The sequence below is a fragment of the Somniosus microcephalus genome, chromosome 9 (assembly GCF_052327205.1).
Source record: "Somniosus microcephalus isolate GS21.2 chromosome 9, FLI_Smic_1.0, whole genome shotgun sequence".
Taxonomy (NCBI): domain Eukaryota; kingdom Metazoa; phylum Chordata; class Chondrichthyes; order Squaliformes; family Somniosidae; genus Somniosus; species Somniosus microcephalus.
The window spans coordinates 91,463,502-91,491,356 of record NC_140995.1 but is presented as its reverse complement, the minus strand read 5'-3'; the positions used below and the strand labels follow the sequence as shown (position 1 = coordinate 91,491,356).

General features: G+C 45.3%; 1 protein-coding gene across 1 annotated transcript in view; it reads right to left on the bottom strand.

Annotated features, from left to right (window-relative positions):
- LOC147112522 (uncharacterized) overlaps positions 1-27,477 on the bottom strand; it is a 92,747-nt gene extending 65,270 nt beyond the window's left edge. Inside the window, exon 1 of the mRNA XM_085996849.1 lies at positions 27,315-27,477. Within this exon, the coding sequence (XP_085852975.1) occupies positions 27,315-27,377 (63 nt within the window). The 5' untranslated portion in view covers positions 27,378-27,477. The remainder of the gene's footprint in view (positions 1-27,314) is intronic.
- Between the last annotated feature and the right edge of the window lie 378 nt (positions 27,478-27,855).

Genomic DNA, 27,855 nt, shown 5'->3' with positions numbered 1-27,855 from the left:
TGCTTGGTGCGCTAAAGCAGGCGCTGCACGACTGTCCTAAGGTGCTAAGCCGGAGAGGCGAGGCGCTACCACCGAGGGCGGGCGCAGCGCAGGTGCAGCCAGTTAGCGATTGCAGGCAGACACGCTGGCGCTGGTCACCTCTTAAAGGGGGAGGGTCGATTTGGCTTGCAGCCACGCCCTGCACATTGGAGCCCTGATTCTCGGCCTGGACAGACCTGCTGCGACATTCTAACGCCTAGGACCATGGAGAGGGCCAGGGAGCGAGCGCAGCGGTTCAGTGAGAGGGCCCTGAAGGTTCTGGTTGGCGCAGTGGAGCGCAGGCGATCTATCCCGTTTCCGGACAGTGGCAGGAGGCCGCTGCCCAACAAATATCGAAAAGCTTGGAGTGACCTCCAGCAGCATGGTGCCTAGGACCCCTGTGCCATGCAGGAAGAAGTTCAATGACCTCACTCGGGTCGTCAGGGTGAGTACCCTTTCCAGTATCCTCTTCATCCCTGCATGTGCACCTCACTTTATGGCCAAAGGGTCCTGAAAGCCCCAATGCCCAGCCCTCATCCAACACCTATGGGCCTTTCATGAAACTCACATGCACATTCACCACTTTACACACTAAGTGCTATTTGACCATGGGAGGCAGTGCAGCCAAGATCAGGGCTTCACACTAAGGGCTATTCCACCATGGGAGGCAGTGCAGTCAAGATCAGGGCTTCACACTAAGGGCTATTCCACCATGGGAGGCAGTGCAGCCAAGATCAGGGCTTCACACTGTACTCAGAGCCCGTCCTTTCTCTTGCAGGACAAGCTGGCACACAATAGGAGGCAGCAACAACGGACCGGGGGAGGCCGTCCTGACCTTAGAGCTCAGCGATCTGGAGCAGCGAGTGGAACGGATTATGGCAGGCCGGATGGTTGGCCCAGTCACCACTGGAGATGCCGACCCCGTTCTGGACAGCAATGGTAAGGTCATCACCTTTTTGACCTCTCTCCTTCCACGTGCTTCACACCAGCATCCTTTGCCCCTGTCGACCAATACAGTGCATTGCAGCACTCATGCCTCCCTCGCTGCCACCCTGCCCTCACGCTAAAGCAACTCTTGTACCTCCCTGCTTTCAGATGCTGATTCGCCAGGTGAGGAGGCGGGCCCTCAAGCTGCCACTGTGAGTGATTCTGAAGGCGAGGAGGAAGAGGAAGCCGGACCATCAGTGCCACCCTCAGCCGAGGCAGCCCATGGCCATAATGGGGACACGTCTTCCCTGGAGGGGAGCAGGGGGGAAAGGTCTGAGGAGGGTGAAGCTCCGGGGCCCAGTGGGCTGCAGCAATGTGGGGGGGGGGGTGGTTAGGGAAGCTCGGCGGCCTTCTCCCCGGAGGGAGCGTATGGCCTCCAGTCCTGCTACAGTGAGCGCAGAGGAGGTGCGGCTCCTCGCTGAAATGGGCGCCCAGGCGGAGCACAGGCACACTGAGCTCATGGCTGCAGTGGCAAGGATGCCTGACTCCATAGAGTCACTGGCAAGGAGTCTGCAGGACTTCGGAGCAGCACAGGCGGCTTCAACGCAAGTGCTTAGTCGTGCCATGCAGTCACTGGCTGGTCTGATGCAGACACAGATTAGGGCCACACGAGCACTGACTGCTGCCACCCTCGCTGGGTTAGGCACGATTCGCCGGGGCCCTCGCTGCGCCGCAGCAGGCCAGCAGTCTGTGCTTCAGCAGATTGCTCCGCATGCTGCAGTGCTGCCCCGTGCGAGTGCCAGTGTGTCGTCCGACCAGGGAGTGCCTGTGCTCTGTCAGGATGGCAGCATTCCTGCTGCCAACAATGTCACTCCTCCACTGCAGCTGCCACCACCTGTAGGACAGACTGTTGCCGCCCATGCAGAGTTGGAGCAGTCAGCAGCCGGGCCCTCCAGGCCCAGAGCTGGTCCAGGCCGTCCCCCAAGGGCATCTGCCGACTCACTTTCTGACACACAGCAGCCTTCCCCCAGCCTTGCTGCAGCCACTGGGGTCCCATTGCAGAGGAGCTGCAGGGTGGGAAGGGGACAATCTCGCAAGCGAAGCAGATCACCCTCGCAGGCCAAAAAGTAGGAGGTGTGGCAAAATGCTGTGAATTTTTTTAGTGAAGGCCGAGGATCATGGTCATTTTTGGTTAACTCTTTTGTTCATTGTCTCCAGGTTGAGAGAGCCAGTTATGCTTCTGACTTTTTTGGGGGGGTTTCTCTGTATTTGTTTGTCATGCGGGAAGGGCACAGAGTTTGTTAAATAAATAATTGTCTTTATTCAGATTGTGCATGTTTGCTCTTTGAACTATTTGCTGCCTTGACGGGCTCAGGGTTTGCGGAACGGTTCCATTCATGTTCATTCAATGGCACAAGCCATTCCCTCAGAGGGGGCCTAGAACCGACTTGCAATAAGCCGTTGACGGACGGCCCTTGCACTTTGTGCCTCCCTCCCGTCTTGGTGCTCCTCCTCCTCCGGTGGTCCTCCAATGTCTGCTGGCAGTGGCTGAGTCCTGAGGATAGCCAGGTTGTGCAGCATGCAGCACACTACAACGAAATGGGAGACTCGCTCAGGCGAGTACTGAAGGGCTCCCCCGGAATGGTCCAGACAGCGGAACCGTTGCTTTAGCACGCCGATTGTGTGCTCAATGATGTTCCTGGTCGCTTGATGGCTCTCATTGTATCGTTCTTCAGCAGGGGTGGTGGGCGCACAGAGCGGGGTCATCAACCAGGTGCACAAAGGATAGCCCTTGTCCCCGAGAAGCCAGCCTCCTGGGTGAGCCGGGGCTTCGAAAAGGTCTGCCACAGAAGTCTGGCGCAGGATGAAGGCGTCGTGGCTGCTGCCTGGAAAACGGGCATTGACAGCTAGTATCAGCTGTCTGTGGTCACACACCAACTGCACATTCAACGAATGGAACCCCTTCTGGTTGCGGTAATCCTCGGCATTCTCTTGAGGCGCCCGCAAAGCCACATGCGTGCAGTCAATGGCGCCCTGGACCATGGGGAAGCCTGGTATTCTTGCAAATCCCATTGCGCGCTCTTGCTGCTTGTCCAGGGTCATGGGGAAAGAAATGTACTGACATCTCCTTTTGAAGAGGGCATTCGTGACTTGGCGGATGCAGCAATGCACCGCGAACTGGGAGACATTGGCAATGTCCCCAGTAGCGGATTGGAAGGAGCCGGTGGCATAGAAGTTGAGAGCCACTGTCACCTTCACTGCCACCGACAGAGACGTCCAGCTCCTCAGCTGAGGCTGCAGATCTGTCTGAAGCAGGTGGCAGAGCTCAGTGACCACCTCCCTTCTGAATCGAAGCCTCCGAATACACTGCTCCTCAGACATGTTGAGGTAGGAGAACTGCTGGTGGTATACCCTGGGAGGGTAAGGCCTCCTGTGCCGACGCCTGTTGGCCCTCCTCCGTCTGGCCATGATTGGCACTCTCTCTCGGCATCTGAGCCCTCTCAATGCAATGGAGAAACCCAACGTTTCCAACCATTGCAGCCCCCATAATATGTGGCCACTCAAGGCTATGGCACTGAAAAATCAATCCAACTGCAAAGTTCTGGGCTGAAGCCAGAAATACCTGTGCGAGCGCTGAGTCAATGCAGAAAGCTCTCTCCCTTTGTCTCTCTGCAAATCTCTCTCTCTCTCTCACACAGAAGGAGTGGTCCAAAAATAGCTACCACTAAGAAGCCCCCTTTAAATAGCGCCCCCCCCCCCCCAAAGCCCCACAGCAACTGGGAACCGTTCCAGTCAACCAGTCGCTGGGAGCGCCAGGCGGAAAGAAGGGGGGTGCCACTGAAGTTCCGGTTCGGGGCGCACCAAGGGCGTTGCACCATGAAATGACGTAAGGATCTGCGCGCGCAGCTGAGCGGGCGTTGCGGTTTTGCGCCGCCGCTAAATGTCCGCTCAATTTCACGAGAGGCGCAGGTATCGCCGCGCCCGGGCGCTAGCCGCTTCGGGTCCACTTATCGCCCTCTTAAGGCGCTAACGGCTGGCGCTAACAACTGAATTTCTCCCCGTGTGTTTTGGAATGGATGGATAGCCAAACAGAACAGCAAACTATATTAAGTATGCATTTACTATTGATCTCCACATATGAAAATTTGTCTTTCGAGATGCCGCTGTGCCAACCACCATTTCAAGAGCTTCTCCAATTCTCTGCCAATGGACTCAAACCAATTTCCAGAAGGTACACGAGAATGCTTGCTCATCATCAGCTCCTGGAATGTCTCCTGTGTAGAGTTGACTGGCCTAATAATCAATACTGGAACATTACCTTTTTATATGCACATTGACATTTTTGTTTTAAAATTTGTTTTTGCAGCAACTGGTCCCTGGGGATTGGAGGAGTGCTAACTAGTAATGTAGGCAGATTTCCAGAAGTTACTTCAATTAAGTCATTACCTATCCTGCCAAAAATTACCTCTTCAGAGTCATTTAATTACCATGGGAAGGAGCCAGCTCTTATTGCTGAGGCACTAGTTGAGGAGCCTGGAGATAAGACATTAATAGCCAATAGTGCAGAATAAGTGAAAGTATCAATTCATAACCAAGCTTCAAGTTTCCTCCATAACGCGACTGAAATATTTTCCATAAATGTTAAAAATAGTATATGACCTATATACAATACGTGGGTAATTTAAATGCTTTGGGATCCAGATTGCAAGTATATATCACACAGTACAGGAGAGAATAAATAGCTGCATTGTGAATCTGAAAGATTTCTACTTACTCTGTGTTCAATACAATGTGGGGAAGTGTGAAGTTATTCACTTTGGTAGGAAAAAAAGGCAGAATATTTTTTGAATGATAAGAGACTGGGAAATGTTTGCACTCAGAGGGACCTGGGTGTCCTTGTACATGAATCACAGAAAGTTAGCATGCAGGTACAGCAAGCAATTAGGAAAGCAAATGGTATGTTAGCTTTTGTTACAAAGGGATTAGAGTACAGTATAAGAGTAAAGGAATCCTACTACAATTATACAGGGCATTGGTGAAGCCACACCTGGAGTACTGTGTACAGTTCTGGTCTCCTTACCTAAAGAAAGACATACGATAGCAAAATACTGCGGATGCTGGAAATCCAAAATAACAACAGAAAATGCTCAAAAACTCAACAGGTCAGGGCAGCATCCGTGGAGAGAGAAAAAGAGTCAACGTTTCAGGTCGATGACCAATTCTGACGAAAGGTCATCGACCTGAAATGTTGACTCTGTTTCTCTCTCCATGGATGCTGCCCTGGCCTGCTGAGTTTTTCCAGCGTTTTCTGCTGTTATATTAAAGAACGACATACTTGCCTTAGAGGGAGTGCAGCGAAGGTTCACTAGACTGGTTCTTGGGATGAGGGGATTGCCCAATGAGGAGAGATTGAGTAGACTTGGCCTATATTCCCTAGAGTTTAGAAGAATGAGGTGATCTAATTGAAACACATAAAATTCTTAAGGGGCTTGACAAGGTTAATGCTGGGAAAATGTTTCCCCTGGCTGGGGAATCTAGAACATGGGATCACAGTCTCAGAATAAGGGGTCGGCCATTTAGGACTGAGATGAGGAGAAATTTCTTCACTCAGAGGGTTGTGAATCTTTGGAATTCTCTACCCGAGAGCGCTGTGGAGGCTGTTGTTATGTATATTGAAGACAGAGGTTGATACATTTTTGGGAACAAAAGGGAATTAAGGAATATGGGGATAGTGCGGGAAGCTGTAGTTGAGGTAGAAGATCAGTCATGATCTTGTTGAATGGTGGAGCAGGCTCGAAGGGCCAAATGGCCTACTCCAGCTCCTATTTCTTATGTCTTTATGTTCAGGGAAGCCTGGGGATTTGGCTTCTAACATGTTATATTTGGTTTAATTACAAGGAATACAATAGCTATGAAAATAAAAAGGTTGAGGAATGACAGATTTTAAAAAAGATGTTAAAGACCAGTATAATGTACATACAATATTATGGTTCAGATTTTGTGTAGTTGAGTACGTTGGTATATAATATGGCTAAAGTGTTTAAAGGTTCACAATTCAAAAGTGCACCAATGAGCTCATGTTTTAGATAAATATGAACATTATACTCTTAGAAGATGAGACTGGGGAATTAATAATGGGGAACGGGGAAATGGCAGAGACTCTGAACAAATATTTTGTATCTGTCTTCACGGTAGAAGACACCAACAACATCCCAATACTGGATAATCAAGGGGCCACAGGGAGGGGGGAACTAAAGACAATCACTATCATTAAGGAAATAGTACTTGGTAAAATAATGGGTCAGAGTCAGCATGGTTTTATGTAAGGGAAATCATGTTTAACAAACTTGCTGGAGTTCTTTGAGAAGGTAACGAGTAGGGTGGACAAAGGTGAAGTGGTGTATTTGTATTTCCAGAAGGCATTCGATCAGGTGCCACATAAAAGGTTACTGCATAAGATAAGAGCTCACGGAATTGGGGGGTAGTATATTAGCATGGATAGAGGATTGGCTAACTAACAGAAAGTTGGGATAAATGGGTAATTTTCCGGTTGGCAAACAGTAACTAGTGGGGTGCCACAGGGATCGGTGCTGGGGCCTCAACTATTTACAATCTACATTAATGACTTGGATGAAGGGACTGAGTGTAATGTAGCCAAGTTTGCAGATGATACAAAGATGGGTGGGAAAGCAAGTTGTGCAGAGGACTCAAAGAACCTGCAAAGGAATATAGACAGGCTAAGTGAGTGGGCAAACATTTGGCAGAGGGAGTATACTGTGGGAAAGTGTGAGGTTATACACTTTGGCAGGAAAAATAAAAAAGCAAATTATTATTTAAATGGAGAGAGATTACAAAATGCTACAGTTCAGAGGGACCTGGGGGTCCTTGTGCATGAAACACAAAAAGTTAGCACACAGGTACAGCAAGTAATCAAAAAGGCAAATGGAATGTTGGCCTTTATTTCAAAGGGGTTGGAGTATAAAAGCAGGGAAGTCCTGCTACAACTGTACAGGGTATTGGTGAGACCACACCTTGAGTAGTGCATACAGTTTTGGTCTCCTTATTTAAGGAAGGATATACTTGCATTGGAGGCAGTTCAGAGACGATTCACTAGGTTAATTCCAGAGATGAGGGGGGTTGACTTATGAGGAAAGGTTGAGCAGGCTGGGCCTATACTCATTGGAATTTAGAAGAATGAGAGGTGATCTTATTGAAACATATAAGGTACTGAGGGGGCTCGACAAGGTAGATGCAAGGAGGATGTTTCCCCTTGTGGGAAAATCTAGAACTCGGGGGCACAGTTTTAGAATAAAGGGTCGCCCTTTTAGAACAGAGATGAGGAGGAATTTCTTCTCCCAGAGGGTCGTAAATCTGTGGAATTCTCTGCCCCAGAGAGCTGTGGAGGCTGGGTCATTAAATACATTTAAGGTGGAGAGAGACAAATTTTTGCAAGATAAAGGAGTGAAGGGTTATGGGGAGCAGGCAGGGAAGTGGCATTGAGCCCAAGATCAGCCATGATTTTATTGAATGGCGGAGCAGGCTCGAGGGGCCAAGTGGCCTATTCCTGCTCTTATTTCTTATGCTCTTATACACCATAAATACTTTATTGCAGCTTTTAATTGTTGCTGTTGGGGGTAAAAGGAGAAAGCTCAATATGAATCATGAATCAGTTGTCTATTAACGGCTCGAGCTCCAACGTGCTCCAGCCAAGGACTGGTAAATGCAAGATTGTAAAAATTTGCATCTCGGTCTAGGAAATGATATGCAAGATCAGGGTTTCACTTCAGCCTTGTAGAGCAGCTGATGCAGCACATTAACATAAAGTGCTTTATGCAACAGGTGAAATTTAATTACAGGCCTTTGAGGTGACAATGCATCTGCTCTGTGAATCTGTGGTACAAATCACAATGCAATAGCACACGACAAACATAATAAACAAACATTATATACATAAGATGTGGTCCTCCGATGACTTCTAGAACAAGAAATGTTTAATGAAATGTTTTAAACTATCAATATTAAAATGTGACTGAAGGATTATTGTTCAAGTCCAACTCCAGAGACTAAAAATCTAGGCTGACACTCCAGTGCAGTATTGAGGGAATGCTGCACTGTCGGTGGTGCCGTCTTTCGGATGAGGCGTTAAACTGAGGCCCCGTCTGCTTTCTCAGGTGGACGTAAAAGATCCCATGGTGCTATTTCGAAGAAGAGCAGGGGAGTTATCCCCAGTGTCCTGGCCAATATTTATCCTTCAATCAACATAACTAAAACAGATTACCTGGTCATTATCACATTGTTGTTTGTGGGAGCTTGCTGTACGCAAATTGGCTGCCGCATTTCCTGTGGTGTATGTGCCTTAAGGCACATACACCATAATTGCTCTTAAAGAGCCCCAGGTGTGCGTAATGCCGGTAATTGCCACTTGGGCTATATAAGCCTGTGTATTGTGTATATCCTTTAGAAACCCCCCCCAGACTTGCTTAGTAAATACCTATGAACCAACTCCTGTCTTCAGTGTCTTTATCTACACACGGACACTACAGTGGCGACGAAGTGGAAACGGACTTACCTGCAATTCGGCAGCACCTCAAGGACATCGATTCCTCCAGCGTCCAGAAGACTCAAGGAAGTAAGAGAAACTGTGGTTTCACCAGCTGGCCAAGCTGGTGACAGGTACTGCGCTAATCCTTCCTGGGCGTCAGGCTGGAGCTCCAGCGGCGGGCTCTACAGCTGAGACAGGCAGCAAAATCGGAGGCAAGCAATAACGGACTGGGAGGGTGCACTCGAGAGACGGCCGGCGCGGCAAGCAGGTCAGCGTTTAGACCTCCGTCGGGAACGAGTCTCCAACAGTGAATAAACGGAAACCACAGTAAAACAGCGTTGTTATCGGTAGCAGCAGCGGGAAAGCGCGGGAAGCGCCATATCGTTGCTACAGAGAGAAAAAAAAAAAGCGCGGGAAGCGCCATATCTTTTCTGAAATGCCTAAATCTGGTAATATTGAGGCTTTTGATGGCGAAATAGAAGATTGGACCACATACGTGGAAAGAGTAGAGGTTTATTGCACTGCAAATGGAATAACAGATAAAAAAAAAGCTTCAGTACTTCTGAACTTAATGGGCGCGAAGACATACGGGCTGTTACGAAATTTAATCACTCCAGCCAAACCAAAGGACAAGACTTTTAAAGAAATTGTTGATACCCTGCAGGAGCATTTAAACCCAACACCGCTGCTGATAGCGGAACGATTCAAGTTCTTCAAGAGAAATCAACACAAGAATGAAAGTAACGCTGATTACCTAACCGAATTAAGAAAGCTATCAAAGTACTGCCAATTCGGAGCAGGACTATCGGATTATCTTCGAGACAAATTTGTTTGCGGTCTCTTAAGTGAAGGAACACAAAAAAGATTGCTTTCTGAAAAAGATTTAACATTGGACAAAGCTTTCAGTATGGCTGTATCATACGAAGCAGCAGCAAAAGGAGCTGCAGAGATACAACAAGAGACACAAGACTTCGGCACCCATAAAATGACACAGGAGTTTGGAAGATGTTATCGCTGCGGCAGATCCACCCATAACCAGAGGGACTGCTGGTTCAAGGGCAAAGCATGCAGGCAATGTGGTAAGATTGGACACATTGCACGGGTATGCCAATCTGGACAAAATAAATCCACTGACAGAAAACAAAAAATCAATAAAGAAAAGTACAGGAAGGTACAAATGATGACGGACAATAGCTCCGAAGACCAGAATAGCGATAGCGACTCCGGAAACAAGAGACTAAGCTGTCTCAAATTACATAATGTACTTGCCAAAGAGGATTACCAAACCATTTGGGTTACCCGCACACTAGCAGGGTCCCCAGTTAAAATGGAGCTAGATACAGGATCAGCTCTAACCGTAATAAATCGACGAGATTACGAGAGGCTGTTTTCGCATATACCTCTAAAAGACACATCCATTATCTTAAAAACATATACGGGGCAGAAAGTCTACCCCAAAGGAAAAATAAGGGTGCCTGTGGTATACAACGGCAAAGAAATACAAAAGTTGTATTTATACATTCTACAAGATGGTGGTCCACCGTTGTTGGGACGTGAATGGATAAGGAAGATACGTTTAGACTGGCACTCCATTCAGGCACTGACGGTGACCAGTAAGGAAAAAAACAATGATGACATCATACCTGAACGATTAAAAGACATCTTGGCCAACGCCAAAGAAGTGTTTCAAGAGAAACTAGGAACCTTGAAAGGCATCACCGCCTCAATAAAAGTGGAAGATACAGCAATTCCAAAAATTTTTAAGGCAAGACCGGTGCCATACGCAATACGTCCGGCATTCGAGGCAGAGCTGAAGAATTTGGAAAAGGCAGGCGTATTATCCAAAATAGATTGGAGCGAATGGGCAACACCCATCGTTCCAGTCATGAAAAAAACATTGAAAAATAACTCTGAGGAACAGAAAAAAATTCGCATCTGTGGGGACTTTAAGGTGACTGTAAACCCGGTCCTTCACACGGTACAGTATCCTCTTCCGAGGATAGAAGATATTTTCGCCTCACTATCCGGAGGGAAACGTTTCACAAAAATTGACTTGGCACAGGCATATCTACAGATGGAGGTTGAGGAGACCTCTAAAAAGTATCTCACAATAAACACACACAAAGGCCTGTACCAGTACAATCGACTGGTTTTTGGAATAGCATCAGCTCCAGCTATCTGGCAAAGAGCTATGGAGCAAGTCCTGCAAGGGATTCCAGGGACTCAATGCTACCTAGACGACATCCTTATAACAGGAGAAAACGACAACGAGCACCTTGCCAATTTGGAGCAGGTGCTCACTAGGCTGAAAGAACGGGGCCTACGAGCAAATCGCCCCAAGTGCGAATTTTTCCAAAATCAGATATCATATTGTGGCCACATAATTAATAAGGAAGGGTTGCATAAGTCACCTGAAAAAATTGAAGCAGTTATAAAAACCCCAGCACCTGAAAATGTTTCACAATTAAGGTCATTCCTGGGATTAATAAATTACTATCATAAATTTTTACCGAACTTATCAACTATTCTACACCCTCTTAATGATCTTCTACAGACAGGAGTGATTTGGAAATGGAACGAAGACTGTAAACGTGCCTTCCATAAATGTAAAGACTTAATCACATCCGAGAAAATTTTGGCTCATTACAACCCATCACTACCAATCAGACTGGCGTGCGATGCATCCCCTTACGGCATAGGAGTGGTATTGTCCCATAGATTCCCTGATGGCTCGGAACGGCCGATAGCTTTTGCGTCATGCTCATTGAACTCAGCTGAGCGTAATTATGCCCAGATAGACAGGGAAGCACTCAGCCTGGTATGGGGAGTGAAGAAATTCAACCATTACCTACACGGACAAAAATTTACCTTGCTGACTGACCATCAACCCCTCATCTCCATATTCAACCCTAAAAAAGGTGTCCCCATTATGACGGCACAAAGACTACAGAGGTGGTCCCTTTTTCTAGGGGCACACCAATACAACATTGAATACAAAGGGTCAAAACAGCATGGGAATGCTGACGGTTTATCACGCCTACCGTTGCCAACGATAGAAGAGGCACCTACAGTAGACCCAGTAGAGATATTCCACTCTACCATAGTGGAATGTCTACCGGTGACAAATTCTGCCATTGAAAGGGAGACAAGAAATGACCCTACTCTCTCACGGGTCTACGATTTAACAGTGAAGGGATGGCCAGCACATGGCGAACCACTGTTGCCAGCATTCTCACAAAGAAGAGAACAGCTGTCAGTGTGCCGAGGAACCTTGATGTGTGGATCCAGAGTGGTGATTCCACCCAAACTCCAGGATAAAGTGCTAAAAGAGCTTCACGAGGGGCATCTGGGTGGAGTGAAAATGAAGAACCTAGCTAGGGCGTTTGTATGGTGGCCAGGTATCGATGGAGACATCGAAGACATGACCAAGAGCTGCCTAGGATGCCAGAAGGTCCAAAATGCTCCACCACAGGCCCCTCTACATCCATGGGAGTGGCCCTCATCTCCCTGGCAAAGGGTGCACATCGACTTTGCTGGTCCATTTATGGACTCAATGTTCTTAATCGCAGTTGATGCACACTCCAAGTGGCCGGAGGTAATAAAGATGTCCTCCACCACCACGGAAAAAACCATCACAGTATTAAGGACCATATTTGCCAGGAATGGGCTGCCGGAGCAGATATGTTCTGATAATGGACCGCAATTTGTGTCCGAAGAATTCAGAAAGTTCTTAAAGAACAATGGGGTAAAGCACTACACGTCCACCCCATACCATCCCGCCACCAATGGATTGGCTGAAAGGTTTGTCCAGGCCTTCAAGAAGGCCATCAAGGCCATGGGTAATGAAGACATAAAACTTCAGCACAAGGTGGATAACTTCTTATTTGCATATAGGAATGCAACGCATATGGTTACTAACCAAACTCCCGCCATGATGTTCTACAATAGAAACCTAAGATGCCGGCTGGATTTGGTCAAGCCCAACATCCGAAGGGACGTGGAGAACCGGCAGTTTCAGGGCATGAATGAAAGGCCAACTAGGGCCTTCCAGATAGGCCAACCGGTTTTGGCCCGGGACTACCGTACCGAGAAATGGCAGCCTGGAACTATCTGCACACGATTAGGACTGCTGATGTATACCGTGGACATCGGAGACAGCATAATAAGGCGCCATGCTGACCAAATCATCAAGTCATCCAAAAAGGGACAACCTACACCACCACTCTATACATCTAACGATGAAGTAGAGATACCCATATCTACCTCCGATCCGGTGATACTGGAGCCCGATGAACCCGACACTGGCCTTCAAGCCGAATCAGCCTTGCCAGAAGAACCTACTACACCACCAGAAACTACTACACCCCCGAGGCGTTATCCGGACCGAGTCAGGAAGCCTCCTGAGAGACTAACTTATAATTAATTAATACAGCAATGTATATTATTTTGCATATAACATGTAATTTATAATTACTTAAAATATGATGTACTAGTTAGCTAGAAGGGGAGGAATTGTGGTGTATGTGCCTTTAAGAGCAATTATGGTGTATGTGCCTTTAAGAGCCCCAGGTGTGCGTAATGCCGGTAATTGCCACTTGGGCTATATAAGCCTGTGTATTGTGTATATCCTTTAGAAACCCCCCCCCAGACTTGCTTAGTAAATACCTATGAACCAACTCCTGTCTTCAGTGTCTTTATCTACACATGGACACTACATTTCCTACGTACAACAGTGACTACACTTCAAAAAGTACTTCATTGGCTGTAAAGTGCTTTGGGACATCCGGTGGTCGTGAAAGGCGCTATATAAATGCAAGTCTTTCTTTTTGTCGCATTTACTGGGACGGTTTTTACATTTTAAGTTTGATTGCCTGCCTATATACATAAACACAACATTCTGTCCAATTTAAATTGATGTGTTTGTACTAAACTGACATGCTTAGGTCACTTTAGATCAAGCCTTATGGTTCAAATGTCCTCAATATGATGGAAATGATTTTTTAAAGAATGTTTCAATGTTTTTTTTGAAAGTTATAAAATTCCAACTAAAACTAGTTTACGTACATACCACAGTTCCAGTAATGGGTGGAAATGTATTATGGAAAATAATACAAAGACAACGTGGACCAACACGTCTGGAACGCCTCCTTCTTCCATAATCCCCCCATCCCCACACACTCCAAACACAAGTTGACACAAGTTATCCTCTTCCATGTAAAACAGGAGGGCTGGGCTACAGTGTGCTTGCTCCCTGGCTGTCCAAAAATACCTGTCCCCTTAAGGAGAGAAGGAAAGTTGACCAGTTTGGGCAGGAGTGGGGAGTGGGGAGGGGGCGGGGGGGGGGGGAAAGGTGGGGGGCGGGGTAGGGGAGAAGAAAAAGATTTTGTAAAAGCAATTTATCACCTGTACATTCAGAAGTTTTGAATATAGCTTTAAACTAGTAATGTGTTACCACACCCCTGTACACAGTAATGGGCCAGAAATTCAGGTCCCTACAGGTGAGTACGCGCTGTGTACTCACGCGTAGGGTCAATGAAAGTGCTGGTTTCATGCATGCGCTGGAAACCCTTGAAGGAAGGGATTCACAGATCAAACGCGTGCGCCAGAGAGGCAGCGCGTACGCCTGGAACTTCCGATTTTTTAAAAAACAGGTTTCTCCGTGTGGGTAAATCCCTAGCAGCTGCGCGTGAAAAGCCTTAATTCATTTTTTCAAAAATTAACTGTTTTAAAAAAATATATAAAATTTATGTAATTTATAGTTCTTTTAAAAATGTGATTTAAAAAAAAAAATGTATTTGAAGTTTTGCTTAGGTTTTGGGGCCGATCTCTATTCATAGATTTGACAGGTCTTCCTGTCAACTCTATGAATGGAGATTCCCTGCTACGATTGGCTCCCCGTGGCCCACGTGATCCCAGGGGACGCTGCGAACTAACTTCACCGCTGGGATACGCAAGCACTGCACACCGGCAGCTGGAGGAGGCCCAGGATCGGAATCCCACGTGGCCCCACAGCACAACGGCAGGCGCATTATGCAAGTGCAGGTCGGGGGCTTGCGCCCGCGGGAAGCCTCCAACCCGAATTTCTGGCCCAATAAGTTTCTTGCGCTTCGATTCCTCCTCAAAGATAATTTAACCGCCTACTGCTCAGCGTTGTAACTTTTTTGCAACAAAAGACTATGAATTTAAATTTTAATCCTATTAGCTCGGTATTAAAAGTTTTTTTTGCAGTGGGATGGAGTTTAATTTAGAAACTTGTGGTTTGAGTACTCACACTGTTGATCTATGCTCTTTGCTCCCTGGTCTGGTAGGAATTCATAGATTTAAAAAAAAACAATTAATGGCTTAACTACACAAACTGTGCATTACTGACTTTCAATGGGAAAACTTCAGTATCTTCAGAAGTGAGGGCAGTATCAAGAAAAGGAAATGCAAGAGGTAAACTGCTAAATGGAAGCTGGAACAAGGATCTTGCATCTACAGTCATGTGGAGAAGAGAAACTGAACCAGTTTAGAACAAAAGGCAGTTCTAGGCTTAGCTGTTGGCATTCAAGAACAAATCTTACTCCCTTTATGTACCCTCAGCAACCACCAAATCAGTCTAGGAGACATCTGTCCAGTTATTTACTTCCAGATGTATCACACTGTGCCACTTGAAGGAGAAGATCATTCTAATGAATTAGCCAATAGTCTTATAACATTGAGCATACACACAAACAGGCCAATGGCCCTCTGTGCTCTATGTTCAGAGAGTATTTTCTCCACAAGATTATCTACTACTAGTATCTCAATTATTATTTTTAAATCAGAACATTGTATCCTTCTGAATCATTAGTTAGAGGCAGACATCCAAACAAAAACAAAAATTGGTTGAAAGCAACAATCGCCATTCAAGATGTTTCTGGTACAGGGGAAAGGGAAAAGGAGAGGAGGGAAATAGTCCTTTACACAACACCCACTCTCACACTGCTTCCAAGTAGTTTTGACAGAAAGAGGTGCCTAAAGGTGTACAAAAACAAAATACTGCAGATGCTGGAAATCTGAAATTAAAACAGAAAATGCTGGAAATACTCAGCAGGTCAGGCAGCATCTGTGGAGAGAGAAACAGAGTTAACGTTTCAGGTCGATGACCTTTTGTTATAAAAGTGGTGCATACGTAAACTAGTTTTAGTTGGAATTTTATAACTCTCAAAATAACAGTTCAATGAACCTAAATGGTGTTATGTCACATCCCACAAATGAATAAAAAAAGGGGCCTTACATAAAAGTGCACTACTTTTATAACATTAAGGGACTGTGGGGCAATTTAGTCCAATCAATTTCCCTTTTACAGTACAAAAATACATATTGGCCCAGAAATTCGGGTTGGAAGCTTCCCGCGGGTGCAAGCCTCCGACCTGCACTTACCTAGCATGCCGGCCATTGTGCTGTGGTCCCGCGTGGGATTCCGATCCTGGGCCTGCTCCAACTGCCAGCGTGCAGTGCTTGCGTATCCCAGGGGCGCAGTTAGTTCGAAGCGTCCCCTGGGATCACGTGGGCCATGGAGAGCCAATGGTAACAGAGAATCTATATTCATAGATTTGACAGGAAGACCTGTCAAATCTATGGATACAATTCAGCCCCAAAACATAACTAAAACTTCAAATAAATTTTAAAAACATCACATTTTTAAAATAACTATAAATTACATAAAATAACTATTTTAAACAATAATTTAAATTTTTGAAAAAATTAATTACAGTTTTTAACAGGGCTAAAAATAAACTTACCTTTCTTTAAAGTATTTAAAAATAATAAACCTGTGGAAAAAATGTTTTAAGTTTACTTAATTCACCACTTACCTTGTTAAAAGCAGGCCTTGCGACTGTTTTTTAATAAGCGTAGCTCCTGGAGACTTACCCTCCCAGAGAAACCTGCAAAAAAATCGGAAGTTCAGGCGTACACGCTGCCTCTCCGGTGCACGCGTTCGACTTGTGAGCCCCTTCCTTTAAGGGAACGTAAGTTCCGGTTTCCCGCACATGCGCAGTGCATGCATGAAACCGGCACTTTTGTTGGGCCTACGCGTGAGTATCCAGCGCGTATTCACCCAGGTTTGACCCCTGGTTTGCGTAGAGTTAGTTTATTATGAGCCTGCAACTCATTTGGGGATACGATTGGGCTCAGTGTCCTGGACTCGAAAGGAAAAAAGAGAACGCCAGGGCTCTCACCCCTGATCGTGACAAAGCGATCACCACCCGAGAAGTGCAAGTGCATGCATACATTTGCAGAATACTGGTTTGTTCAGAGTTGTGATGCCCGCCACATTTGAATAGCTAGCCAACACTCACCAAGATTTACACGAGAAATGAGTACCAGGGAGCAGCATTGACAGAATTGTACCCAGAAAGAGTCAGAAAACACAAAAAGGGGAGAAAACTGAAAAAAGGGACACAATGCATTTGGTGGAACAAAAGAGCAAGGTATTTCTAACCTACTGCCAGTATAGACTGGTCCTGAAAAGTTCCTTAGAATTATTAATATAAAGCTGTTATGTATTGTGTGTTCTCCTCCCACTTGTGGTGGCGCTGTCACAGGAGATAAATGGTTGGGTATTCTCTCGGTTAAGTTTAGCTCTCTTTGTTCGGAACTTGCCAGAACTTCCTTTCCTTCCAATAAAGCACTTCATGTTTGAATCTCTGAGTTCTGAGTCCTAAATTGTGTCTAGGTAGAAAGGTACCGACAAAGCAAAAGCCACTCAAGTAAGTCAAGGACTGGTGTATCAATTATTATACAATGACAGCTGTGGCTCAGTGGGTAACACTCAAACCTCAGGGTCAGAAGGTTGTGGGTTCAAATCCCAATCCAGACACGTGAGCACAGAAATCTAGGCTGACACTCCAGTGCAGTGCTGAGCGAGTGCTGTACTAAGAACATAAGAATTAGGAGCAGGAGTAGGCCATACGGCCCTTTGTGCTGGCTCTGCCATTCAACAAGATCATGGCTGATCTTCGGCCTCAACTCCACTTTCCCGCCCAATCCCCATATCCCTCGATTTCTCTAGAGTCCCAAAATCTATCTCAGCCTTGAATATATTCAATGATTCAGCATCCACAGCCCTTTGGGGTAGAGAATTCCAAAGATTCAAAACAGTCAATTCCACCTCATCTCAGTCTTAAATGGCCGACCCCTTATCCAGAGACTATGCCCCCTAGCTCTCGACTCTCCAGCCAGGAGAAACAACATCTCAGCATTTACTCTATCAACCCCCTTCAGAATCTTATAGGTTTCAATGAGATCACCTCTCATTCTTCTAAATTCCAGAAAGTATAGGCCCAATCTACTCAATCTCTCCTCACAGGACAACCTTCTCATCCCAGGGATCAATCTAGTGAACCTTCGTTGCACCGCCTCTAATGGCACGTATATCCTTCCTCAGATAAGGAGACCAAAACTGTACACAGTACTCCAGGTGTGGTCTCACCAAGACCCTGTACAATTGTAGCAAGACTTCCTTACTCTTGTACTCCAACCCCCTTGCAATAAAGGACAGCATGTCATTTGCCTTCCTTATTGCTTGCTGTACTTGCATGCCAACACTCTGTATTTCCAGTCGGAGGTGTCGTCTGCTCTCTCAGGTGGACATAAAAGATCCCATGGCACTATTTTGAAGAAGAGCTGGGGAGTTATCCTCAGTGTCCTGGCCAATTTTTGTCCCTCAATCAACATCACTAAAACAAATGATCTGGTCATTCTTCCTGTGCACAAATTGCCTGCCGCATTTCCTATATTACATCAGTGACTACACTTCAAAAAAGTACTTCATTGGCTGTAAAGCGCTTCGAGATGTCCGGTGGTCATGAAAGGCGCTGTATAAATGCAAGCCTTTCTTTCTTTATGTGCAGGTGTAATATTTATCCTTTAACAGGTAGTGGTTGATTATTCAAAACCAATACCTGAATCGAAGTCATGTACTGTAAATAATGATTAGGAAAACCATCCTTTGATCCAATTTTAGTGAAAAGTTGCTTGAAACTGAAGACCTAATATTTTACATTAGTTAAAATAATCAGGGCTCTGTTTAAATGGCAATATTTCTGTGTATGATTTCTTGTTTCCCCCCACACCACCAGCCATTATAATTTCATCCCTTTCTCATCTACAACCGAGAGCAGGCTGGTACCAATGCCCCTTCTGGCCACCTCCTGGGAGGCACCAGAAACAAGCCACAACTCTCCGCTCCAACTCCGCCGCCCCCCCCCCATATTTTGATAACAAAGCTTGGTGAAATATGGTTCAGATCAGAAACTGACTAAAGCAGCACTTAAAAGTTGCATTTGTCCGTGCTCTGTGACATCTATGCTGGCCCTATAACTACTGTTTTTAAAAAAAAAAAGAAACTACACTTATGGGAGCAATTACATTTGTAAAATTGCTCCCAATTGCATTGTAGTCTCATTATAACACTCTCCTGAATTGGTAATGATGAGCAATTAAGTTAATCTTAGAGGCACGAGTGAGATGCTGCTACTTTTAGTTCAGTTGGTTTTATTAATCAATATCCATAAAGAACTAGAAACACTAAATGTAAAAGAAGTTTATTTAAAAAAAAATCCACATTAGGCAAAAACCCACAAAACTTCCATAACTGCACATGTACCTACGTGTTATAGCAGCTCTGTAAGTATGAATAAATATTATAACTAAAAAAGGCATTACATTAACCACCTGTGCATTTCCTTGCAAGGGCAAAGGAAAGACCCAGCAGCAGTTAATTCCACAACCTTAAGCAAGGAGGAATGGATAGGAACTAGTGTCTTTCCTTAAGGAGCTAAAATCGCAGAAGCCCCAGCTCCACTGTCTACTGTCAGCACCCAGAGAAAATAGCCCTTTGTTGTCCAAAAGATTAGTGAATACACAGGGAAGTGCTGCATTTCCTCTCTGGCTCAATTATGTGCACATTTAAGACACTAATCCAGATATCTATCAATAAAAATCTGCACTTCAAGATTAGTATTTGGACCAGTAGCTTGCTGCACACATTAGCCCAAAACCAATGGCTCAAAGTCCACTTGATTCTTGAAAAATGACTAAACTTCATTTAAAAGTTGGTGTATGAAAATTGACCTGAATGCTGCCCAAATATTAGACACTGCTGAGTAGGTTTTAAATACAAAACAGCCCTTTCAAACTAAACTGAGAAAGATCCAACTCCGCCATTAAGCCCAAAGTTACCACAGTCAGTCTATGGTAATTGATGGTTCCCGCTCGACTGGGAATCTCGTCTGGTCAGGTTTGAATAATGTAGATTAGAATTTCACATTAATAATATGCTGGAATTCTGCTTGATTTTTTTGGAAGAGTGGGCATAAGGAGGAAGTCGTTCCACTGAATTTCACTTGCAATTATTCACCTCCTTGAAATAAATTGGATAGACTCCACAATAATGCAATAATGTGAATTATATCCTGGCTGTGGAAAGAACTAGATTACTTAAATGTGCTTTAATCTTTTATGCTTTAATGAGTGTGACTGATAACATTACTTAAACTTAGCAGGTTTTGTGCAACATGCTCAAGAATTTGCTAAAAATATTTTTTAATGTTCTATCTACATAGTTAAACAATCTTACATTCTTTCTACACAAAGAACCATCATCCAGACTGCAATTCAGCATGTAACGACAAACTTGTGGGAAGGGGAAATAAAAGAGAAGCGAGGTCCCCGAGAGGATTGAGTTAACTCGAGGATGATAAACTTCTCAATGGAAAAGTAGGACGGGGTTAACCTTCTGTGGCAGATTCAGTGATCAAATGCCTGAAACAGCCAAGTGAACAGAACTCCAGACAGACAGTGGATTGTTGACCAGCTAGCCTGGTGCAAGACCTGGAAGGTGTAGATCTGGCCCAGACAGTTCAGGATCTTCCCACACTGTTCTAGATAATCTTGCAAACCAATGTCATAACCAATAGTATAGTCCTGAACAAGTAGTGGGAAGTTGGCAAGCTGTAAGTTTTTAAACTGGGTAAAATCCAGCAGTAACCCTGGATGTACTAGGGGGTTCCGAAGCCTTAGCACTTGCCAACTTGCACTTAAGCTCATGGGGCTCATCCCAAAATGGAGAGGTTACACACTACATATTGGGGCAAACAGAAACTCTGCTTGTGTGAACTTCTCAGTAGGTTACTTTGGAGGCCCTTAGGTATAGCTATCGTCAAAAACCTGGTTGATCAAAAAGAAAACCTGTGTTACTGAATGAATTATTTTTTGCAACCTTAACAAAATGTAGCAAATGCCCAATATTAGAGTCAAGTATGGGGAAATTGGGAAGAGCAGAGAATTGAAGCAGTAACTGTTAAGCCAAATTGTCAGACCCTTTTAAGCGAGGCTCTGAGCCAGGAGTGTTAACTTGGAACATTTACCCGGTGCTGTCTAAGACACTTCCTTTAAATAGTTTTACTTAACAGTCGTAGAAAATTATGAAAAATCATGGAGCACATGTGAGAGAGGGTTTTAGAACCATGGTAAATACCTCTCCACCTTCCAATTCATAACTATTATTATATCCCTTTTATAAAACTTGTATTTAATCAGACAATTGTATATGCAAAGCAGGGGTGACCATATCAAACATTACTGACACATTCAAATGGAGTGTGCTGGTGAAAATTAAAGTTTCCTAGACAAGCTTAGATTAGCCTCATTTTGTCTCCCTTTGATCCAACTTACTTTTCAGTTCATCATTTTGGTATCTCTTTCTTAAGTCAACTAACCAGGACTTGTATGTTGCTTGTAGCAACGAAATAAATACTTATTTGATTGGAGTGGAGTTTTAAGGTTACATTAGCCACCACACCCTTAAAGAGGATTGAAGTATGAAAGGGTAGAGCTCGCCTCCAGCAATCGTTAACACGAAGCAGTTTGACACATAAGCAGACATTAATAAATATTCAACTTGTGGTGTATGTAACCTGTTCCACCTTAAGAGAACTTAAGCCTGGTCCACCTTAAGAAAGGTACTACTTTCTTTGGCTGCTGTATACGTAATACCGGTGGTGACCACACCGGTGTATAAGCACAGTGTAATAATATTGTATTCAGTATAGTCCGACCTCCAACCAGTAAAGACCTGTTGAATTTACTCTTGTGGTCTGTGTAGTAATTCTCACTATAACACACAGACTTAACAGTGGCGACGAGTCCGATTCTTACCCTGCTGCAGTAATTTCCACGCCGACTTCGTCCACAGACAGGACGTCGAAGAGAGGTTTCCACCCTCATCACCTATGGGAAGACACGTCGAGCGGCAGGCATCGAGCAACCGGAGTGCAGAAGACATCCTGACCTCGAAGCCTCCATCAGCGACTGTCAGCTTCTTCTACTACCTCGTGGTGGGTAAGCCGGGCAGCGACGCGACAGAAAGTCAACCGCGTTGGCTGTACAGACAGGGCTGGGAAGACGGAGGAATAAGGGTGGTGAGGTCGATCGCGACCAGAGATAAGGGCCGGGCCGCTTTCGAGCGAGAGGCGCAGCGCGGGACATCGATCGCGACCGGAGATAAGGGCCGCATTCGGGCTAAAGGCGCAGCGTCTGGGGAAACTGAAGGCGCGAGAGCCGCGGTGAAGCGGAGACAGTGTCGGGGACGGGTGAAGACCGCCAAACGCGGGAAAACCGCCATTTTGTGGGCGGAGGACGACGGCAAGAGCGGGAAGCCGCCATCTTAGATAACATTAAAAATACGATAAATTGCTACGATGCCTAAACATGGGAACATTAATGCCTTCGACAGTGATATAGAAGACTGGGCTATGTATGTAGAACGCATACAAAACTATTGTAAGGCAAATAAAATTCCTGAGACAGATAAAGCACTAACATTACTAAACTTAATGGGTGCGAAGACATACGGGCAATTGAAACACCTGTTATCACCAGATGAACCGGCGGATAAGACGTTCGAACAGATTGTTACTGTCCTAAAAAATCATCTTAGCCCCACGCCGCTGATGCTAGCGGAACGATTTAAATTTTACGATAGAAGACAGCGGCAAAATGAAAGCAATGCTGAATATTTGATGGAATTACGTAAGCTAGCAAAATATTGTCAGTTTGGAACGGGACTGACAGAGGCACTTCGAGATAGATTTGTGTGTGGTTTATTTAAACAGGATACACAAAGGCGACTGCTCGAGGAGAATGAGCTGTCTCTCGAGAAGGCGGTCACTATGGCAGCAGCACACGAGGCCGCAGCGCGAGGCACGGCAGTAATGCAGCTACGGCCACCGGAACTCGGTACAAACAAATTGGGTTTGAGTTCTGTCAAATGTTATCGTTGTGGAAAGACAACGCACGATCAGAACCAGTGTTGGTTTAAAAACCAAGAATGCAGAACGTGTGGCAGGTTTGGCCACATAGCTAAAGTATGCCGGTCAGGAAAGAAGACCAGCAATAAAAAGTCACCGCAAGGAAAATATGCAAAGGTACACAAGGTGACAAAGAACAGTTTGACTGAACAGAAGTCAGATTCAGACGCTAGCAGTAATGAACTGGATAGCTTAAGAATACACAACGTTGGTAAGGATACAGACCTCCAGACAATTTGGGTCACTCTTAAGATAGCAGGAGTCCAAGTAAAAATGGAATTGGACACTGGATCGGCATTGACGGTCATGAATAAGAAAGATTACAGAAGGTTATTCCAACATATTCCCTTACAGGATACGGAGATTATATTGAAAACGTACACGGGGCAAAGAGTGTACCCAATCGGAAAAATAGAGGTAGAAGTGGTCCACAAGGGCGAAGGAAGCCAAGTAATGGACTGATATGTGCTACCTGAAGGAGGTCCACCACTACTAGGACGGGAGTGGATTAGGAAAATGAATATGGACTGGCACTCCTTGAAAGCACTAACGGTAGATTCCGGGGAAACAGCTGTCAAACCTAAACGATTGTCCAGAATATTGGATGAGGCTAAAGAGGTGTTCCAGCCGGGACTGGGAACACAGAGGAATTACGGCAAACATCAAGATTGATGAACATGCACAACCAAAATTTTTTAAAGCCAGACCGGTACCCTATGCAATACGACCTGCGGTTGAAGCGGAGCTGGAAGCACTAGAACGTTCAGGGGTACTGTCTAAAGTAGATTGGAGTGAGTGGGCTACGCCCATTGTTCCCGTTATGAAACGTCCTGCGAACAATAAGCCAGGAGATCCAGGGAAGGTTCGCATCTGTGGAGATTTCAAGATCACCGTTAATCCGGTGCTTCACACGGTGCAGTATCTGCTTCCACGGATTGAGGATATTTTCGCTTCACTGTCTGACGGGAAACACTTCACCAAGATAGACCTGGCGCAGGCGTACTTGCAGATGGAGGTTGAAGAAGAGTCACGCCAATACCTCACGATCAACACGCATCGAGGGTTGTACCGGTACAATAGGCTGGTTTTTGGTGTGGCATCGGCTCCAGCAATTTGGCAGAGGGCCATGGAGCAGGTATTACAGGGAATTCCAGGCACACAATGTTACCTGGACGACATTCTGATCACAGGTGATGGTGATGAACAGCATCTCGCTAACCTGGAACTGGTGCTCAACAGACTGAAAGAGTATGGACTTAGAGTTAATCGGCAGAAATGTGAGTTCTTCCAGAAGCGGATCTCGTACTGTGGTCATGTCATTGACCGGGAGGGGCTTCATAAGTCTCCTGACAAGATAGCGGCAGTTGTAAAGGCTCCCGCTCCGGAGAATGTCTCTCAGTTGAGGTCGTTTCTAGGATTAATTAACTACTACCATAAATTTCTGCCAAATCTATCCACGGTGCTGCATCCGTTGAACGCTCTTTTACAGAAAGGGGTACCATGGGACTGGGGCAAAAACTGTAAGAAGGCATTTCGCAAAAGCAAAGAATTGATCACCTCAGAGGAAGTGTTGGCTCACTTCAACCCGACACTGCCTATTCGGTTGGCTTGTGATGCTTCTCCATATGGTATTGGGGCAGTACTCTCACATAAATTGCCAAATGGCACGGAAAGGCCAGTCGCGTTTGCATCCAGATCATTGACCTCCGCTGAGCGCAACTATGCGCAGATCGATAGGGAGGCCCTTAGCCTTGTATGGGGAGTGAAGAAGTTTAATCATTACCTACAGGGCCAAAAATTCACACTTCTGACGGACCATCAACCGTTGGTGTCCATTTTTAACCCTAAGAAGGGTGTTTCGGTGATGACAGCACAGCGTCTCCAGAGATGGTCTCTTTTCTTAGGGGCACATCAATATCAGATAGAATTCAAAGGTACGAAACAGCATGGCAATGCTGATGGCCTGTCGCGCCTGCCTCTACCTGAAGATGAAGACACGACGGAAGTTGACCCTGTTGAGTTATTTCATTCGACCATTATCGAGTGTTTACCAGTCACCAACACAAGTATTGAAAGAGAAACCAGGAACGACCCGACACTGTCCAGAGTCTACGAGGTGACAGTGAAAGGATGGCCAACACGGGGTGATCCTCTGTTACCGGCATTCTCGGCAAGGCGAGACCAGCTGTCCGTCTGCCATGGTACTTTGATGTACGGGACAAGAGTGATTATTCCTCCCAAGTTAAGGGAAAGAGTTTTAAAAGAATTACATGAAGGTCATCTGGGGGGAGTTAAAATGAAAAGTCTTGCTAGGGCTTACGTATGGTGGCCGGGTATTGACCAACAGATTGAGGAGTTAACGAAAAGCTGCGCTGGGTGTCAAAAAGTGCAAAATGCACCTCCGATAGCACCGCTACACCCATGGGAATGGCCTTCAGCCCCATGGCAACGCGTACACATTGACTTTGCTGGTCCATTCATGGACTCCATGTTCCTAATCGCGGTGGATGCACATTCCAAATGGCCAGAAGTCATCAAGATGAATACCACTACTTCAGAAAAGACAATTGCGGTGTTAAGAACAATATTCGCAAGGAACGGATTGCCAGAACAGATCTGTTCGGACAACGGACCACAGTTTGTATCGGAAGAATTCCAACAATCCTTAAAGAAGAATGGAGTTAAACATTATACCTCTGCCCCATATCATCCGGCGACAAACGGGTTGGCTGAAAGATTTGTCCAGACATTCAAAAAGGCTATTAAGGCCATGAATGATGATCAGATTCCGCTGCAACACAAGGTCGATAAGTTCCTGATGTCATATAGAAACGCCGATCATGCCGTGACTAACCAAAGTCCTGCTATGATGTTTTATAACAGGAGGTTGCGGTCCAAGTTGGACTTGTTAAAACCAAATGTGCGGAAGGAAGTGGAAAACAAACAGTTTTGGCATATTAACAGCAAGACCACTCGAACTTTCGACGTAGGACAACCAGTGATGGCAAGGGGCTATGGAAACGACAAATGGCAGTCCGGAACAATCCGGGCCAGACAAGGACCTCTGATGTACACCGTAGATATTGGTCATAATGTGATAAGGCGTCATGCGGATCAACTGGTAGAGTCGAGAGCAAGGGTCGAACCCATGGTTGTGACAGAGACAGCTGTGGAAGACGTTCATGAACCTGAAGCATCTACCTCGGCCGAGAATGTATTTGATGATGATGACACCCAATACATTGGCAACCAACTAGAGGAGGCACCTCAACAACAAGAATCAGAGACCACTGAAAGGCGTTATCCAAGCCGAATCAGAAAGCCTCCTGAGAGACTGAACCTTTGATCTGTTATACGTGAAGTTATATATGTATATATGTTATGTTTATTTGGGGATATGACTGTTAAGCTAAAAAGGGAGGATTGTGGTGTATGTAACCTGTTCCACCTTAAGAGAACTTAAGCCTGGTCCACCTTAAGAAAGGTACTACTTTCTTTGGCTGCTGTATACGTAATACCGGTGGTGACCACACCGGTATATAAGCACAGTGTAATAATATTGTATTCAGTACAGTCCGACCTCCAACCAGTAAAGACCTGTTGAATTTACTCTTGTGGTCTGTGTAGTAATTCTCACTATAACACACAGACTTAACACAACTAGCTTAAATTGTTTCCCCGCATAAGAGATTAGCGTGTAAAGTTAAGGCACATGGGATTGGGGGCAAGGTATTGACTTGGATAGAGGTATTCAAAATCATGAGAGGTCCAGAGAGTAGATAGAGAAACTGTTCCCATTGTTGGAAGGTCAAGAACTGGAGGACACAGATTTAAGGTGATTGGCAGAAGATCCAAAGGCAACATGAAGAAAAACCTTATTACTCAGTGAGTGGTTATGATCTGGAATACACTGCCTGAAAGGGTGATGGAAGCTGATTCAATCGTGGCTTTCAAAACGGAGTTGGATAAGTACCTGAAAGAAAAAAAATTGCATGGCTACGGGAAAGAGTGGGACTAGCTGAAGTGCTCTTGCAGAGAACCAGGGCTCGACGACCGAATGCCCTCCTTCAGTGCTGTAACCATTCTATGATTCAATATGTGTGAATCTCTCACTGTCTCTGTGTGCCTCCCTCCATATGGATGTATCTGTGAAGTAAACTTCTAGTGTACTTTCCAGATCCGTATCGCAATATCGAGGTAACTACTGACCAAAGGGAACACCATGATCTTCGTGGAGCCGCAGGAATAGGTTCCGGAATAACCCTTTGGGGCCAGAACCAAAGCCAGCACTAAATCCAACCTTCTTAATTTCGGAACTTCATACTAAAGGCTAGACAACGAGATGTTTTAAAAACCACAGTTAAACACTATTTCCCCCGTTTACACGCTACCTAGTGGCGAATTACTCAGATGGAGACTTTACTTTCCTATCCCATTATAGTTTAATCACTTTCGATTAAAGTACAATTAACTCAATAAAGTACACTTACCAACAGGAGGAAAGGAAATCCCATGGCCAAAAGAAATTTAAGGCTGAAATTTGACGTCTTCATTTTTGTTTTAATTTCTTTTTCTCCGGCAAAAAAAAACCCTTTCAACAATTTGTGAGGCAGCTTCTTCTGAGCTGAGCTGATCTCGCTGAGCCCCCTACTAATGTACTCCCTGGCTCCCAGCGTCACCACCGAACACTCAACCACCCGCCCACAACACAAGAGATAAGAACTAGCCTGCAGCAAACCTGATAAAAGTGCATTACTCACCTGAAAACTGTTCACTCCGTCTTTTTAAAGTTCTACTTCTCAATTTGTATTTTTTTAAAGGTTTAAAGTGGCAAAATCACATGGATTGGAGTGTATACTGGATACCAGCAACAATATTATTATTTAAGTTTATAAGTTTCCTTTATTTTTTGATGTAGTTCTTTATTAGTTCTGCCCCTCTAAAAAGGGGCACTTTTGGGGGTTTTTAAGAAAAGGCATTCACTTAACTCTGGTAATGCCAAGACAGGTGTAACTAAATAACTTTATCTGA